Source organism: Danio aesculapii, chromosome 12 (genome assembly GCF_903798145.1).
Source record: "Danio aesculapii chromosome 12, fDanAes4.1, whole genome shotgun sequence".
Taxonomy (NCBI): domain Eukaryota; kingdom Metazoa; phylum Chordata; class Actinopteri; order Cypriniformes; family Danionidae; genus Danio; species Danio aesculapii.
Window position 1 is genome coordinate 12536491 of NC_079446.1, and position 15073 is coordinate 12551563.

A 15073-nucleotide genomic window follows, 5' to 3' on the forward strand; every position below is an offset into this window, starting at 1 on the left:
GTAATGTATTACAGTTTGGAAGTAACTTGCACAACACTGCTAATGAATGAGTACTAGTATCTAATAATAAGAACCAGTGACTAATGAGTAAGCACTAGTATATTTTTATAAAGCGCTAGTATTTAAAGATTACGCACTAGTATCTAATGAACAAGTACTAGTACTTAATGGAAAAGACACTAGTATCTAAAAGTATGTACTAAACTTGAAAATAGATACTAGTACGGGTTATAGAATGAATGTGAAAACGGCTTGCCATATCAGTTAGTAAATCAATATATAAAAAGTGAACGAGCCTCATAACGCTGACATTGCCGTGTAATGTTATAAGATATGAAATATTCATGAACTTTTTATCAAAACAGCATTTTTAAAACTAATTTACATGACAAGAGAGACAAGATTAATAGTTTAAATACAGAATATACTTTATTATTTTCATTTAGACATTTATGGTACATATAAAACAGATTTTCTGTAAAATTACATAATTAATATGAAAATATTTGTATTAAAATAGCAAACCAAACAACAGAAAAAAGAAGAACGAAAACAGTGAAGCTTTCTTCTGAATGTAACAGGCGGAATTTACACATTTACTGTGCTCAAATCCCTGAATTCACAGGATTACAGTGCATCTTAATCTATTGGAGATTAATTCTTCCCCCAAAGACGATAAATATTATCAACCACTGTATTAAGATGTCAAGCATTCATCACTTCATGTAGAAAACAAAATTACAATTCATGTAAACATTTTTTTTTTTTACTATAAGCAGCACTGATCCTTGGTCTGTTTTCAATTTTAGAAAGTGTCCTAACAATTCAAAGACATCTACATTTAAAGAATAAATTGTGTGTCAAGTGAAAATACAATACATGTACAATACAAAGAAAGCAATAATTGTGCAGCTTTGTACCTTCATACTGGTACTTGGGTCTGTCTAGGTGGGATTGGTTTGGGGACTCCAGGTCCTTGTCTGCAAGAAACAGAAGCAGGTCAGATCAGTAATGATAATCTCAAACATTGTTTTGAAACAAGAAAGTCAAATTATATTTGTAAAGTTTTTTTTTTTTTTTTTAATTCAACAGTCAGGCAGGACATCCTATTTTAGCATTTATCAGATTAAATGTACAAATATGATTTTATATGTGCAGTTGAGGGCAAAATTATTTGCCCTCCTGTGAAATATTTAATCTTCTTCAAATATTTATCAAGTAATATTTAATGGCGCAAGAACATTTTTACAGCATTTACGATAATATTTTTTATTTGTTTTATTTTGGCTGGAATAAAATCAGTTTTTAATGACATTTTAAGGTCAAAATTATTAGTCCTCTTAAGCCGTATTTCTTTTTCAATGGGCTACAGAAAAAAAAAAAACATTATTATACATTGACTTGAATAATTACCAGTGGTGTAAAGTAACTAATCACAAATACTCAAACTATTGTAATTGAGTAGTTTTTCTTAGGAATTGTAACTTACTAAGTAGTTTTAAAAATGTGTACTTTTACTTTCCCTTGAGTAGATTTTCAGTGCAGTATCTGTACTTTTACTCCACTACTTTTCCTTACTCCACTACTTTTTCTTGTCTATAGGGATTAGAAAAATCAGTCCTGTGATTCCCGTCCAATCAAATCACACATAGAAGGGGGGGGGGGGGGGGGGGGGGGGGGGGGTTATAATTGCAGCAAACTGTTTGGAAGCATTAAGCATTAAAAGTGTCCATAAAGATATCCAAAATCTTTACACGCAATGACCCAGAGACTGTTTAGATGCATGTCACTGATGAGAAGATGACAGATGTTTAGTGTATGATGACTTATATGGCCTTAAACACCCAGCAGACACAAGACGTCAATGTGACGTCAGATTGACGTGTACCCTAACGTCATGGGAACGTTGTATTTTGTTTGGAAATGAAAATCGGGTTGACGTCAGAACTCAGCGTCAGGCCGACGGCAATGTCCTACGTTCAACCCAAAACCAACCAAATATCAACGTCTAATGATGTTACAGCTTGCCGTTGTATGGATGTTACCACTATAACGTCTATCAGACATGGGATTTTGGTTGCCATAACTGATGAATAAATGTCAGTATTTGACGTCAATATGACATTGGATTAAGATGTCGGCTCGATGTTGGATTTTGGTCACTTTTGGTCATTTGACGTCATTATTGGACATCAAAATAACATTGTCCTTAGACGCTAGCTAGACATTGAATTTTTCACCTGACATCACAACCTAAATCTTACCTAATATTAACGTCTTATGATGTTTTGTGCCTGCTGGGCAATAACTAGATGCACTACAGAATGTTACGTTTACACACACAGATTACATGTAAACACATCAGCTTTTAACAGTGTAATACTCACTACTTTTTAAGTACTTTTGAAATGTCAACTTTTTAATCATACTTTGAGTAATTTTACAACAGATACTTTTACTCTACTTGCACTACATTTTTAGGCAAGTAATGGCACTTTTACTTGAGTATGATTTTTAGTACTCTTTCCACCACTGATAATTACCCTAACTTGCTTAGTTATCCTAATAAACTTAGGTTTTTAAATCACACTTTAAGCTGAATACTTGTATCTAGTAAAATATTACTGTCATCATTGCAAAGATAAAATAAATCAGGTATTAGAAATAATTTATTTAAACAATTTAACTATTTAAAAATATAAAAGAATTCTACAGGAATAAAAAACTTCAACTGTAAGCATATAATCTTTCAGTAAATGGTCTACTTTAAATGTTTCAATCACTATTGTGTAAATAAGATGTAAAATGTGGGTGATAGCATTTACATTCATCATTTATTGTAACATTATATACATGTAATAATGAAACAGCATTATTCGAACCTGTACATATTGAAATGTATGACAAATAGTGAACTGAAGGATATTTTCAAAGTGTATTCATAAAGGCAGCAACACCAACACTCCAAAAATATGCATTTATTATCTTAAAAAAGCTATCACAAAGCGTGTGATGTTTATTATTATTATTATTATTAAAAACTTATTATTATTATTAAAACATTCTTGTTTAAAATTTGCCTGACATTATTTTACTGTATCTAATATACTGTTACAATAAATGACATTTAAGTCTTCTGTAAAGCATGGTAAAAATGCACATTTTGCCCAAGATAAGATAAGAATTCAGTGTAATGTAGTGACAACACAACTTTAAAATGGGTTAAGACGGGCTTTTTTGGAGGGCATGAACCCTGTCCATCACAAATCTGTGTAAACTGCATTGCATGAATGATTTATATATCATTTTTCATGATATTCATTTAAAATACTCATTATGCATCTGTAAGGAACACTCCTAAAATAATTTATGCCGTAACCTCAGCTGCAAAAATGTATGACCATGGCTTTCCAGCACTCATATTTTATTGCATGTCTTTATTAAATCCTTAGTTATTTTTTTTTTAACCACAAAAAAGATCAGCTCAGAAATTAGTAAAACTGTTTCTAAAGCAGTGCTAAAGCTATGCTGTTGTGTTTTTGTAGCACGTTATTAGGGTTTTTTTGATTGGTTGCTTAGTCTTTTAAGTCTTTAATATTCTGGGTATGTTTTTAAGAGCGCATCTCCCTTTCCAAATATGCAGAAAAACTTGTAGGTCCAGTTTCAGACCAAATATTTGAGACTTAAATTAGATTCCTGGAAATATTTTGACTGTAATAAGAAGTATGTTGCCTGAAACCCCACCAATAAAAACAGACAGCACTGAAAAAACTTGGGCCTGATATTTCTTGTAAATACCTTGGTTGAGTTACTGTGGTATCCTGCTGATACTTTGGATCAGTTGGCTGAAAAACAAATTAGCAAAGTTATCATAATGATCCATTACTGACCTTAAAAAAATGCCAAATGTAACTCTGATTAGCAATAGTGGCACATTAGAGTAGCTGTAAGGACAAAGTGAAGCTGTGGAACTGAAAGCAGGGCATAACGATAGTAATCATATCTCATCCCTAGATTATTTGCACAGAACAGCACATATCTGTAAGCCCTGTTTCTATTTCAAGTATTATTCATCATGTGGCAGTATAGTAACCTGTGAGTGGTTTGATGATTGAATCTCTGTCATCGACTGTGGAGTGGACGCTCTTGTTGTATTGCCATTTGCTTGCACGTTTGACGGGGCATTCGAAGAACCATTTGCTGCGTTCGTTGGCCTGTTGTAAAACATTAAGCAAAATATTCATATCAAAAGATTTTAAACCAATTTGCAAACATTTATTAATGACTAATTTCAGTTTCTAATCAGTTGCTTTACAATATGTGAAAGCTGTGTGTTCTCTTCATGCCACTCACAATCAACTAGGAATTAAATGTTGTTGTTTTTTTATGCATTTTCTAATAAAATCCTAATTTTTCACTTAAACATGCCTCTTATTACACAGTGTGACAGGTTGTTCCACAATAGCATATCAGTGCTAATCTGTAAAAATGCTGGGCCTCACACAATTCCTTCATGTTGTCACAACACAAACCAAAAGTCAAAAGTGAATTGAACATAAAACAATTAAGTTGTTCCCAAAAAGAATTAAGAATTGTGTTGTTTTATCTTTCCCATAGAATTCAATGGTAAACATATATATATATATATTTTTTCTAAAAACCTGTGTTGCTGGTGTGTATATCAAAAGCAAAAAACAAAAATGACAGAAGAAAACATCTGATCATAGAAATATGGATTTGTTTACACCTGTTTTGAATTTCATAACTTTTTAAGTCATATTGTGTTAATTTAAAACTTCACAATATATTGCTTTGAAAGCAAGCACGTTTAATTTTTAAACATGAGAGCTACTGTACTTTTTAAACATGACAGCTACTTTTTAATGATTAAAACATTTACTTTTTAAACAGTGAAGCTTTCAATTAGAATTACAATGTTATTATTTATTAGAGGATTGTGCTGAAGAAATCACAGAGCCACACCTACTCATCATGACATCACAAACCAGAAGTAGTTTGAAGATGTTTACTAGCCAGAGTGGAAATTTCTAGAAATATATTTCATCCTTAAGCTTAGCTTTGGTCTGGTTTTGTTCAAAATTACATCAGATCAGGGCCAGGTTTCCCGATAAAGATGCGTCTTGACTCTTAAAAGCATTCCGTATGTGCAAAGTCAAAAATGGTCATTAGAATTCCACATGGATTTCCCAAAGATGCATGTAAAAATGATCATGTGAGAACTCGTTCCATCTGCTAAACTGCTGTTTCACCTAAAAACACGTTCTTAATCTCTTAGTGCCGTGGCGGTGCCAAACCCAGCAGTAATGGTCTTTTTGACGTGTACTTTAGAGTTGCTGTCCATTTACAAAGTGCTGAAATATAACCTTATACGGAGTCGTATTCTGCACGTTTAACGCAATATTCGGCATCTTATGTGGATGAATACAAACAAATTTAAAACAGACATACAGGCTTGCACTGGCAAAATAACAAAAAAATGTATGTCCAATACATTGATAGCTTTCATGCACATCCATGCAAGTCATTGACAGATTTGAAATTATTTATTTATTTATTGAGTTTATCCATATTTCTCCACTTTTTCAAACATGTTTCCTAATTATTTCAGCATTTATTTAAACATTTTTTGTTCAGTCATTTAAATTATGTGCATTATTTTTCTTTGTTGTCTGTGTTTTTTTCAATTGTTTCAATCATAACTGAAAAAAAAAAAAAAAAAAGATGAATACAGTGTATGTAGCACATACGTTGTAGTTTAAATTTAAGTACTGCCCAGAATAGATATGTTTTACTGCTAAAATGACTTTTATGAGTCCCGGCTCCAAAAAGTCTAAAGACTAAAGTCACCCTGTGACATCTTATTTACCAAGATGCTGGCCAGAGCCAGCCTGTCCTGGTCTTCAAGACATTCTTATTTTCTGGCAAAGTAGGTGATGTTGGCCTAAAATTCCCTTTCTAAATGAATAAACTATGAAAGAGTCTGCTCAGATGAGCGGACGGAGTCATTGTTTTATTCATTTTGTTAAATTAACGATAAGTTAATTCTGAATATTTATAAATAATACATTCATTTTCTTTTCGGCTTAGTCCCTTTATTAATCAGAGGTCGCTACAGTGCAATGAACCGCCAACTTATCCAATATATGTTTCACGCAGCGAATACCCTTCCAGACGCAACCCAACACTGGAAAACACCCATACACACTCTTTCACACACACATACACTACGGCCAATTTAGCTTATTCAATTCACCTGTACTGAATGTCATTGGAATGCGGGGGAAACCAGAGCACATGGAGGAAACCCATGCGAACACGGGGAGAACACGCGGACTCCACACAGAAATGCTAACTGACCCAGCTTGGGCTCGAACCAGTGACCTTCTTGCTGTAAGGCGATCGTGCTACCCACTGCGCCACCATGATCCTCTCATAAATAATAATAACAACTTGTTATTATTAATCATTAATATTCATAAATTGAGCTAATTTCGCTACATGTACAACAAAATACAATCTATGGGCTCTATTTTGACATTCCATGCACAAAGTGCAAAGCGCAGGGCACAAATGCATTAAGGGCGTGTCAGAATCCACTTTTGCTAATATAAGGACGGAAAAATCCGCTTTGTAATAAATAATACTGCTAATAATAATGACATTATACAAAAGCAAATTGTTACGAGTAAACTGAAAAAGCCCCCCGAGATGAAGAAGGCATGGAAGTATGGTTTTTATATTTATGTAGGCTAGAAAATAATGTTTTGCAATATTTTAATCCATTATATTTATATCCTATTTATATCCCTAGTATTTTAATTCTTTTTCATATGTAAAGATATTTGCGTATTGCTGTACTTCCTGTTTGTATTAAGCAATGTGTAAGCGAGGCGCATAACTAACGTGCTCTGCGCTGGACTTTAGACCGGCTTTGTTCTGGTCTATGCAATGCACCAGCAATGCGCCTCAACACGCCTCCGTTTTTAGATCAGAACGCCTATGGTCGCACATATGAGCGCAAATGCATTTGCTATTTAAACAGCATGGCGCAAAACATCAAAACGACTCTTGCGCCAAGCTGAAACTAGCAAACAACAATTGCGTCACACCTTGCACCACATTGCGCCGGGTGTATGATAGGGCCCAAAATGTTTTATTATAATTACACTTGCACTTGAATAAAGTTACAGGTGTAATTTACCAATTGTCTTCATGACATATCTGTGGGGCTTTAACGATTCAAGTTACAATGCTTTTGGGAAGCAAACCATAACATTAAGATTAGTCGTATAATAATTTTTTACAATCTATTTATGTTTATGATGATTTTGAGAAATGCAGCCCAGGTTGTTTTTTTGATTTCACTTTAAATATACGGAGCATGTCGGTGCCAATAACCTAGTGGTACTGTGTGCCGGCATATAGCACCAACATGCTCACGATGACCTGAGTTCGATTCCCAGCTCAAGGTTCTTTGCTGATCCGCCCCCTAATACCAATGCTTTCCTGTCTGAAATATCTACTGTCCTATCATAATAAGAGTAAAAAAAATAAATAAAAAATCATTAAAAAAAAATATATCGGAGCATCCAGCACCATTATGTGGCTTTTTCCCTTTGTGCTAGAAAAGTGCAAGCCACAGTAAATGTTAAAATTCCTTATTTGTATTCAAATTAAAATCTTCCTCCATTACTTTCTAATGAGAAACAAAATTACAACAGAAGTTGAACAGGCATACAAATGAATGCCAGAATGACTGATGTACCTTTTCCGTATGGAAGGGCAGCCCTTCAGGAAGCGCTTGAGACTGTCTCTTCTGAACACGTACAGTAATATGATTATTAAAACCACCAAAATGGGCAACACCAAAAGAAAGAAGATCAACAGTCCATTTCTCAGGGAGTAATCTAAGGGGGAAAAAGATGATGTCATCATTAAATGTATCTGTGTGTTTTATTTAGTGAAAATGAAATGAGTGTGCTCTTACCAATCTCAGCAGGGCCGCTGTCAATACTGCCTCCTCTACCTCCTTTGTTACAGTTGGGTGGACCCCAGCCATTATTACAATGACAATGATATCGATCATTACACACCTGTGAGAATGCCACACAGCATTACAAAAGGGCGAGACTCAATTTACATACTTGTACTAGTACTACTTCCTAAAAGTATGTACTTTTTTGTGTGTAACAGAAGAGTATGCTAATTTGGAACATACTACTTCATTAAAGGACTGTTTTATTGGTTAGTTGCATGCCCTGTCAATCATCTCGACACATCGTCTACATTTCTGTCATAATTAATATCCTACCTTATTGGAGATTCAGCAGCAGGTTAATTAGACATTCACGAGTTGTTCATACAGTGACATTTCCCCAGGTCTTTGGATAATTATACACTTAGTAGTTTATGCCTAAACACATCTTTATATAAGTTTACATTGTTGTTGCAGATGAAGTATAAATGGAAAAATGTGATTTCAATATGTTTGCAGTTGGTCAGATATTAATTATAGTCATTCAAACTACTTTTCCACAGCCTGTCTACTTTATGGTTGCTCTTACACATCTGCCATATTTGTAGTTTGTTCACACTTTTTTACCAGAGTTTGTAGTTCTAATCCAATTCACATCCAATGCGCAATGTATTGTGGCCACTATTAGCAGTTAAGGCATGAACAGTTCTACACATAAAATTTCTACCAGAAATAGTAGACCATCTTGGAACCTTTGGTGTACTCTTTTCTACATACAACGGTTTGGGACATACTAATTCTAATTTCAAATTCTATTTAGCAGAGATAGTATGCAAATTGGGATGGATCACTGGTCATATCATGAAAAGTACAAGTAAGAAATATTAAAAAATAAGAAGTACCAACATCCACTGCTTCACACTAACAAAAGGAAAAACTTACTCCATTATTGTTGCAGTCTCTCTGGGCATCACATTTCCGACTCTGATCCATAACGGAAGAATTGAAACATGTGAAGTTTGCACAAAGCTGAGAGAAAAAGAGAACGGTTCATTTAAAGGTTAGACCCTCACTGGCAACTAGGTCAAGACAATCTGTTGAAGTGAAGAAATGTGATTTAAATGACTTTTAGTGCCATATGTGCTGGTATTGTAATAAAACATATGAATAAATTTAATTAAAAATATATTATTTTATTACAATAGACTTTAAAGACCACTCCAAGTTGACTTGATCCATTTTTGAATCCATTCAGCCAATTTGGTGGGGTCACTTTTGCATGCATGTGTGCACGTGTACTTTTGATATTTTAAGGATGTAAAAATGCACTCTGTGCATGGTCTAACAGGGTTGAGCTTATTCTTTTAATAAGTTATGGATGCGTTTTGAGTATAGCGTGCATTAAACCAATCAGAATCTCATCTCACATTCCCTTTAATAGTCAGCTGCGCTATGCGCTAGACTTTAGACCTGCTTTCAGATGGTCAATTGCAGTTCTTCAAAATAGCAACCCGCCAAAGATGCTCCTTAATACACCTCCTTGCACACCCATAAATCCAAAATGGCACACATGGATTTGCTTTTTAAATAAAGTGGCGCAAAACGTGAAAATTAGTATTGCACTGGTCTTTAAAAATAGCAACAAATCGCACCAAACACGTTGTGCCTTATTGCGCCAGGTGCATGATAGGGCCCCCAGTCTTGTGTAGATACATATGGTGTAATACCACTGATGCAAAATGAAAAATGACTAGTTTCTAAGCCAATATTTTTAGGAACTACACTCTTTCTGGCTTAGTATTCAAGAAACCCTGCTGATGTAACATGGCTGCACCAGGCAGAGTGATATTACACAGAGCATGAGAATGGGGTGTTTTCAGAGGGTGCCATGAGAGACACTAATGATCAAATATGATTGAATTTATTATGCTAAGCTAAAAGTAGCCCCGCCAGAATAAGAAATCATCTGAATGGATCCAAAAATTGTTCAAGTCAGAGGTTTAACTCCAGGATACTTAGTAGCCCTTTTCAACGCTTGTGAAAGAAATGCCAACATCTTTAAAATAGGAATGAGGATTATTTCCAATAGTGTTCTAAAATTATATTCATTTGAATTTTGTCATTCCCTTTGTAGGCCTACACTAAACATGGGCTTTAACATTTAAGTTAAAGACAAAAGGGTACAAGGCAAGCAACTATTATAGTAAAATGAGACTCTTGAATTCAAAAGCAACTCCAAATGGTACATATTATAGAGAACACATTTTAAAGTTAATTTATAAGATGTAGGTTCAAGTGTCCATTTACAAAATTACAAATCTATGCCATAGTCTTTTTTTTCAACCTAACTGCTAATATATATATATATATATATATATATATATATATATATATATATATATATATATATATATATATATATATATATATATATATATATATATATATATATATATATATATATATATATATATATATATATATATATATATATATACTTAAAATAGGACTGAAATGTTCCAATACAGGTATAAAATCAACAGTTTTAGCCTGGACATTAGACTTACAAAGCTAATAGCTTAAATTTAAGACACCCTTCATTCTCACCTTTCCAGGAGCGCAAACAGAGCCCGTTTTGACATAGGCTGGATCTGGCACATCTGGACCCATGTTGAAATCAGCATTCATGCAGGTGATTCTGCCTCCCTCTATTTTTTGTACACTGACTGTTGCTCCTAGGGGTGGGTTATTGCTGTCAAACAGGCACTGAAGTTTTCCACACATAGCATTTCTGTAAAGAAAGTAAGTATAAATCAGGGTTCTTATACCTTTTCCACAGTTAAAAAATCTTGAAAAGCTTTTTTTCAAGAAACTTCCAGGTGCATTTCTGAATTTTCCAGCACTTTACAATATTAAACATGTACATACGTATATATGTCATCACATTATATCAGATGCTATTTGTTGAAGTATTTTATACTATATACTATATTCCAAGGAAATCTTGGAAATTCCATTTTGATAGTACGTTTGCACCAAGCCCAACATTGTCATTTACTATTTTAAATGTAATTTACCAGGTCTTAAACGTGTCATGCATCAATCAATAAATAAATCAATCAATCAGTTTTAAACAGTTAATAATTTTTACCTACTTAGTAAGTTTCAAGTTTCAAGCAAAATCTAAGCACTTTTGCAAACTATGAAAACCACTAGACTAAAATTCGAACCTTTGTAAGGATTTTCAGCATCTGTACAAACCCTGATAAAAATATCAGCACTTTAGTTGAACTAAAAACACAAAGCAAAATGAAAAATTTAGATGGAACAGAAAAACACACACATTTGACATGCTGCAAACTACAGAGCCCTTGGGCACTATTCTAACAATCTATAGGCGCAAAGTCTAAAGCACATGGCGCAAAAGCATTAAGGGCATGTCCGAATACATTTTTGCCATTTTAAGAATGGAAAAATACGCTCTGCGCCCGGGTGCATGGTGTAACAGAGTTGTGCTTATTCTTTTAATGAGTTATGGGTGTGTTTTGAGCTATTGTGCATTAAGCCAATCAGAGTTTCATCTCATATTCCCTTTTAGAGTCAGTTGCGTTGCGCCATGGCACAAAAAAAACTGCATTCTTCACTAGCGAGAAAACTTAAACAGACCATCTGCAGTGCGAGGATAAAGAATTAGCCTCCTCCATTCAGCCCACTTTACTTTCTCTTTCTCTTTACTTTTAGTCTTTACTTTACTCTTTTACTTTCGTGGATAGGGAAACCGTTTGTACTCACTCCACATATTTAATTTTTTTGTTAAGCACAAAGATTTGCTTCAAAACTATTTCTATTTTCAGTTCTAATTTCCAGCAATCGAATAAATGAACAATAATAACAAAATGTGGTTATATTCAATCACAATTCCTATTCTTATGCCCCAAATGGGGATGCATATGTCTCCAAAACCCATTAGATGGACAAATCTAAAATTGTTTTTATAAAAAAAAAAATAAATAAATAGCTCTGCGCTGAACTGTAAACCAGCTTTTAGTTGGCCAATGGCGCAGTCTATTTCAGTTCCTCAAAATACCAACGGGCCAACAATGCACCTTAACACACCTCCTTATAGAACACCCATGAGTCTACAAAAATGGTGCAAATGGATTTGCTATTTAAACAATGTGGCGCAAAACATAAAAATTAGAGTGGTCTTAAAATAGCAACAAATCATGCCATACATGTCTTGCTTCATATTGCGCCAGGTGTATGATAGGGCCCCTAAATTGACATGGTGATTTCACCTAAGAAAATGTGTATTTGTTCATAAAACCTTTATATTTCCATTAAAAACTTCCAAAAAATAAATAAATAAATACATTTTTTTTTAAATCAATCAATGCTTTTGCATGTTGATACATAGACATTTTTCAAAGATTTCTTGAATTCTACAGTCTATGAGGTACTTACTGTACTGAACAAGGTTTCGGGAATGTCCCAGAATATCCACAGTTCCCAAATGTATTGCCATAAGTATTAACATTGGTAAAGCACTTATCATCTGCTTTGGTTGCTCCTAAATAGAAAAAAAAAAAAAACAGGAATTCAACAATAATGGATAAGCTTTGTATAACAGCAGCAATGCGGTGGCTCAGTGGTTAGCACTGTCGCCTCACAGCAAGAAGGTTGCTGGTTCGAGTCCCAGGTGGGTCAGTTGGCATTTCTGTTTGGAGTTTGCATGTTCTCCCCATGTTTGCGTGGGTTTCCTCCAGGTGCTCCGGTTCCCCCACAGTCCAAAGACATGTGCTATAGGTGAATTGAATGAACTAAATTGGTCGTAGTGTATGAGTGTGAATGAGAGTGTATGGATGTTTCCCAGTGTTGAATTGCAGCTGGAAGGGCATGCGTTGTATAAAACATATGCTGGATAAGTTGGCGGTTTATTCTGCTGTGGTGACCCCTGATGAATAAAGGGACTAAGCCGAAGGAAAATGAATGAACTTAGGAGCAGAACGTCATATGATGTTTGTCCGCAAATTGACAAAAGTGTGCAAAAAGGTACAATGTGAAGTACCTGAGCCAAATATCTGTTTGCACTGATAATCAAAGGTCTGGCAGCGGCCCTCAAAGCAGTAGGCAGCATTATTGTTACACGGGAGACCGTCCATCATGTAGAAATCTGATGGACAGAATGGAGAGTCTCCACCACAGTACTCCGGCAGGTCACAAGGGTTGACAGACGGTCTGCAAGGTGTGCCGGCAACATTGACCTGCTCACAGTAAACCAATGTTACACTTACATTCAAGAGTCTTGTCCAATTTTTTTTAACATATCTTATTTAATAGGTGGAAAAAGCATGCCACAAAATGTCTCGATTGAATATTTATTGTCAATATTCATTTGTATTCATGTTTCTAATATAATTCTGCTACTCAGATAAAAGTTGTTAAGAGATGTCAGTAAATATGGGTAACACTTTACTTGAAGGGAGCAAAACCTTTGTAATAATGAAACCTTTGTATCCTTTGAATATGAATGAGATTGCTTATGGCAACTGTGATTAAGTGTCATTAGCTCAGTTATGTAATATTAAATGCAAAGATGACATTGTTTAAGATGTCTTTGTTATGACAACTTGACATTACCAAGGTAACAAAACCTGTCAAAACATGACTGTCATGAGAGCATTATAACTGTCATTAATATTTTTCTGATGACCTTTTTCAGTGAAATGCTGAATTTGTCATTAAAATGTCTCAGTAAATGTGTCAAATACTGTCAAATTCTTTTATAACAGTGTCATTAATATTTATTGACATTTGCCAGCAAATTCAATTTGCATTAATTGTAATTAATGATACAGTTATAAAATTCATGACACAGTTATAATGGCCTCATGTTTGTGACAGATTTATGACAAGTTGACTAGTAATATAATGTCAAGTTGGTTATGACAGGTTATGATGTATTTATGTCAAGTTGTCATAACAAAGAGTTTTAACTATAGTTCATCATTTACTAATTAGAGTTAACTGACAACAAACAATTATGTACTAACATTACCAAAGATTAATAAACTGTAATAAATGTATTGTTCACATTAACTAACATTAACTGTGTGTCTCATATTGTAAAGTGAAACCATATTTTACTAGCGATTTTGCAAAATACTAGTATTCAGTTTATAGTGTAATTTAAAGGCTTATTTAGGTTCATTAGATTGACTATGCTAGCTAGATTAATTAGGCAAGATATTAAATAACAGAGATTTCTTATATAGCCAACCGAAGAAAAAAAAGCTTAAAAAAATAATATTGCCCTCAAAAAATATTTTTTAAAATGTAAAAACTTCTTTTATTCTAGCAAAACTAAAACTAAGACTTTCTTAAGAAAACAAAACATATTACAGGAAATGCTGTCAAAATGTCTTAAACATCATTTAAGAAATATTTAGAAAAATAATACAAACTTCACAGCGGGGCTAATAATTTTGCCTTCAACTATATATAAACATTGTCAAACATATGAACAGAGCTTGCATACGTATGATATTTGTAAACAGTATACTGTTGCTCATGTATTTTATATAAGTAAAGAACAAACAAATATATCATGTAATAATATACACTCACCGGCCACTTTATTAGGTACTGCTTGTTAACGCAAATTTCTAATCAGCTAATCACATGGCAGCAACTCAATGTATTTAGGCATGTAGACATGGTCAAGATGATTTTCTGAATTTCAAATGTGCATCAGAATGGGGAAGAAATATGATTTAAGTGACTTTAAACATGGTATGGTTGTTAGTGTCAGACAAGCTGGTCTGAGTATTTTAGAAACTGCTGATCTACTGGGATTTTCACGTGCAACCATCCCTAGAGTATACAGAGCATGGTCTGAAAAAGAGAAAATATCCAGTGAGCAGCAGTTCTGTGGGCACAAATGACTTGTTGATGCCAGAGGTCAGAGGAGAAGGGCCAGACTGTTTCAAGCTGATAGAAAGGCAACAGTAATTAAAATAACCACTCGTTACAAGCGAGGTACGCAGAAGAGCATCTCTGAACGCACAACACGTCCAA

At 34.1% G+C, this 15073-nt stretch overlaps 1 protein-coding gene across 1 annotated transcript in view; it reads right to left on the reverse strand.

The window, feature by feature from the left end:
- Nucleotides 1–403: 403 nt before the first annotated feature.
- zgc:174164 (uncharacterized protein LOC570656 homolog) overlaps nt 404–15073 on the reverse strand; it is a 34559-nt gene continuing 19889 nt past the window's right edge. The window contains exons 14-22 of the mRNA XM_056470011.1: nt 13065–13260; nt 12461–12566; nt 10604–10787; nt 8939–9025; nt 8009–8114; nt 7787–7928; nt 4094–4214; nt 3799–3845; nt 404–980 (exon numbers count right to left, since the gene is read on the reverse strand). Coding sequence (XP_056325986.1) covers nt 923–980; nt 3799–3845; nt 4094–4214; nt 7787–7928; nt 8009–8114; nt 8939–9025; nt 10604–10787; nt 12461–12566; nt 13065–13260 — 1047 coding nt within the window. The 3' untranslated portion in view covers nt 404–922. The remainder of the gene's footprint in view (nt 981–3798; nt 3846–4093; nt 4215–7786; nt 7929–8008; nt 8115–8938; nt 9026–10603; nt 10788–12460; nt 12567–13064; nt 13261–15073) is intronic.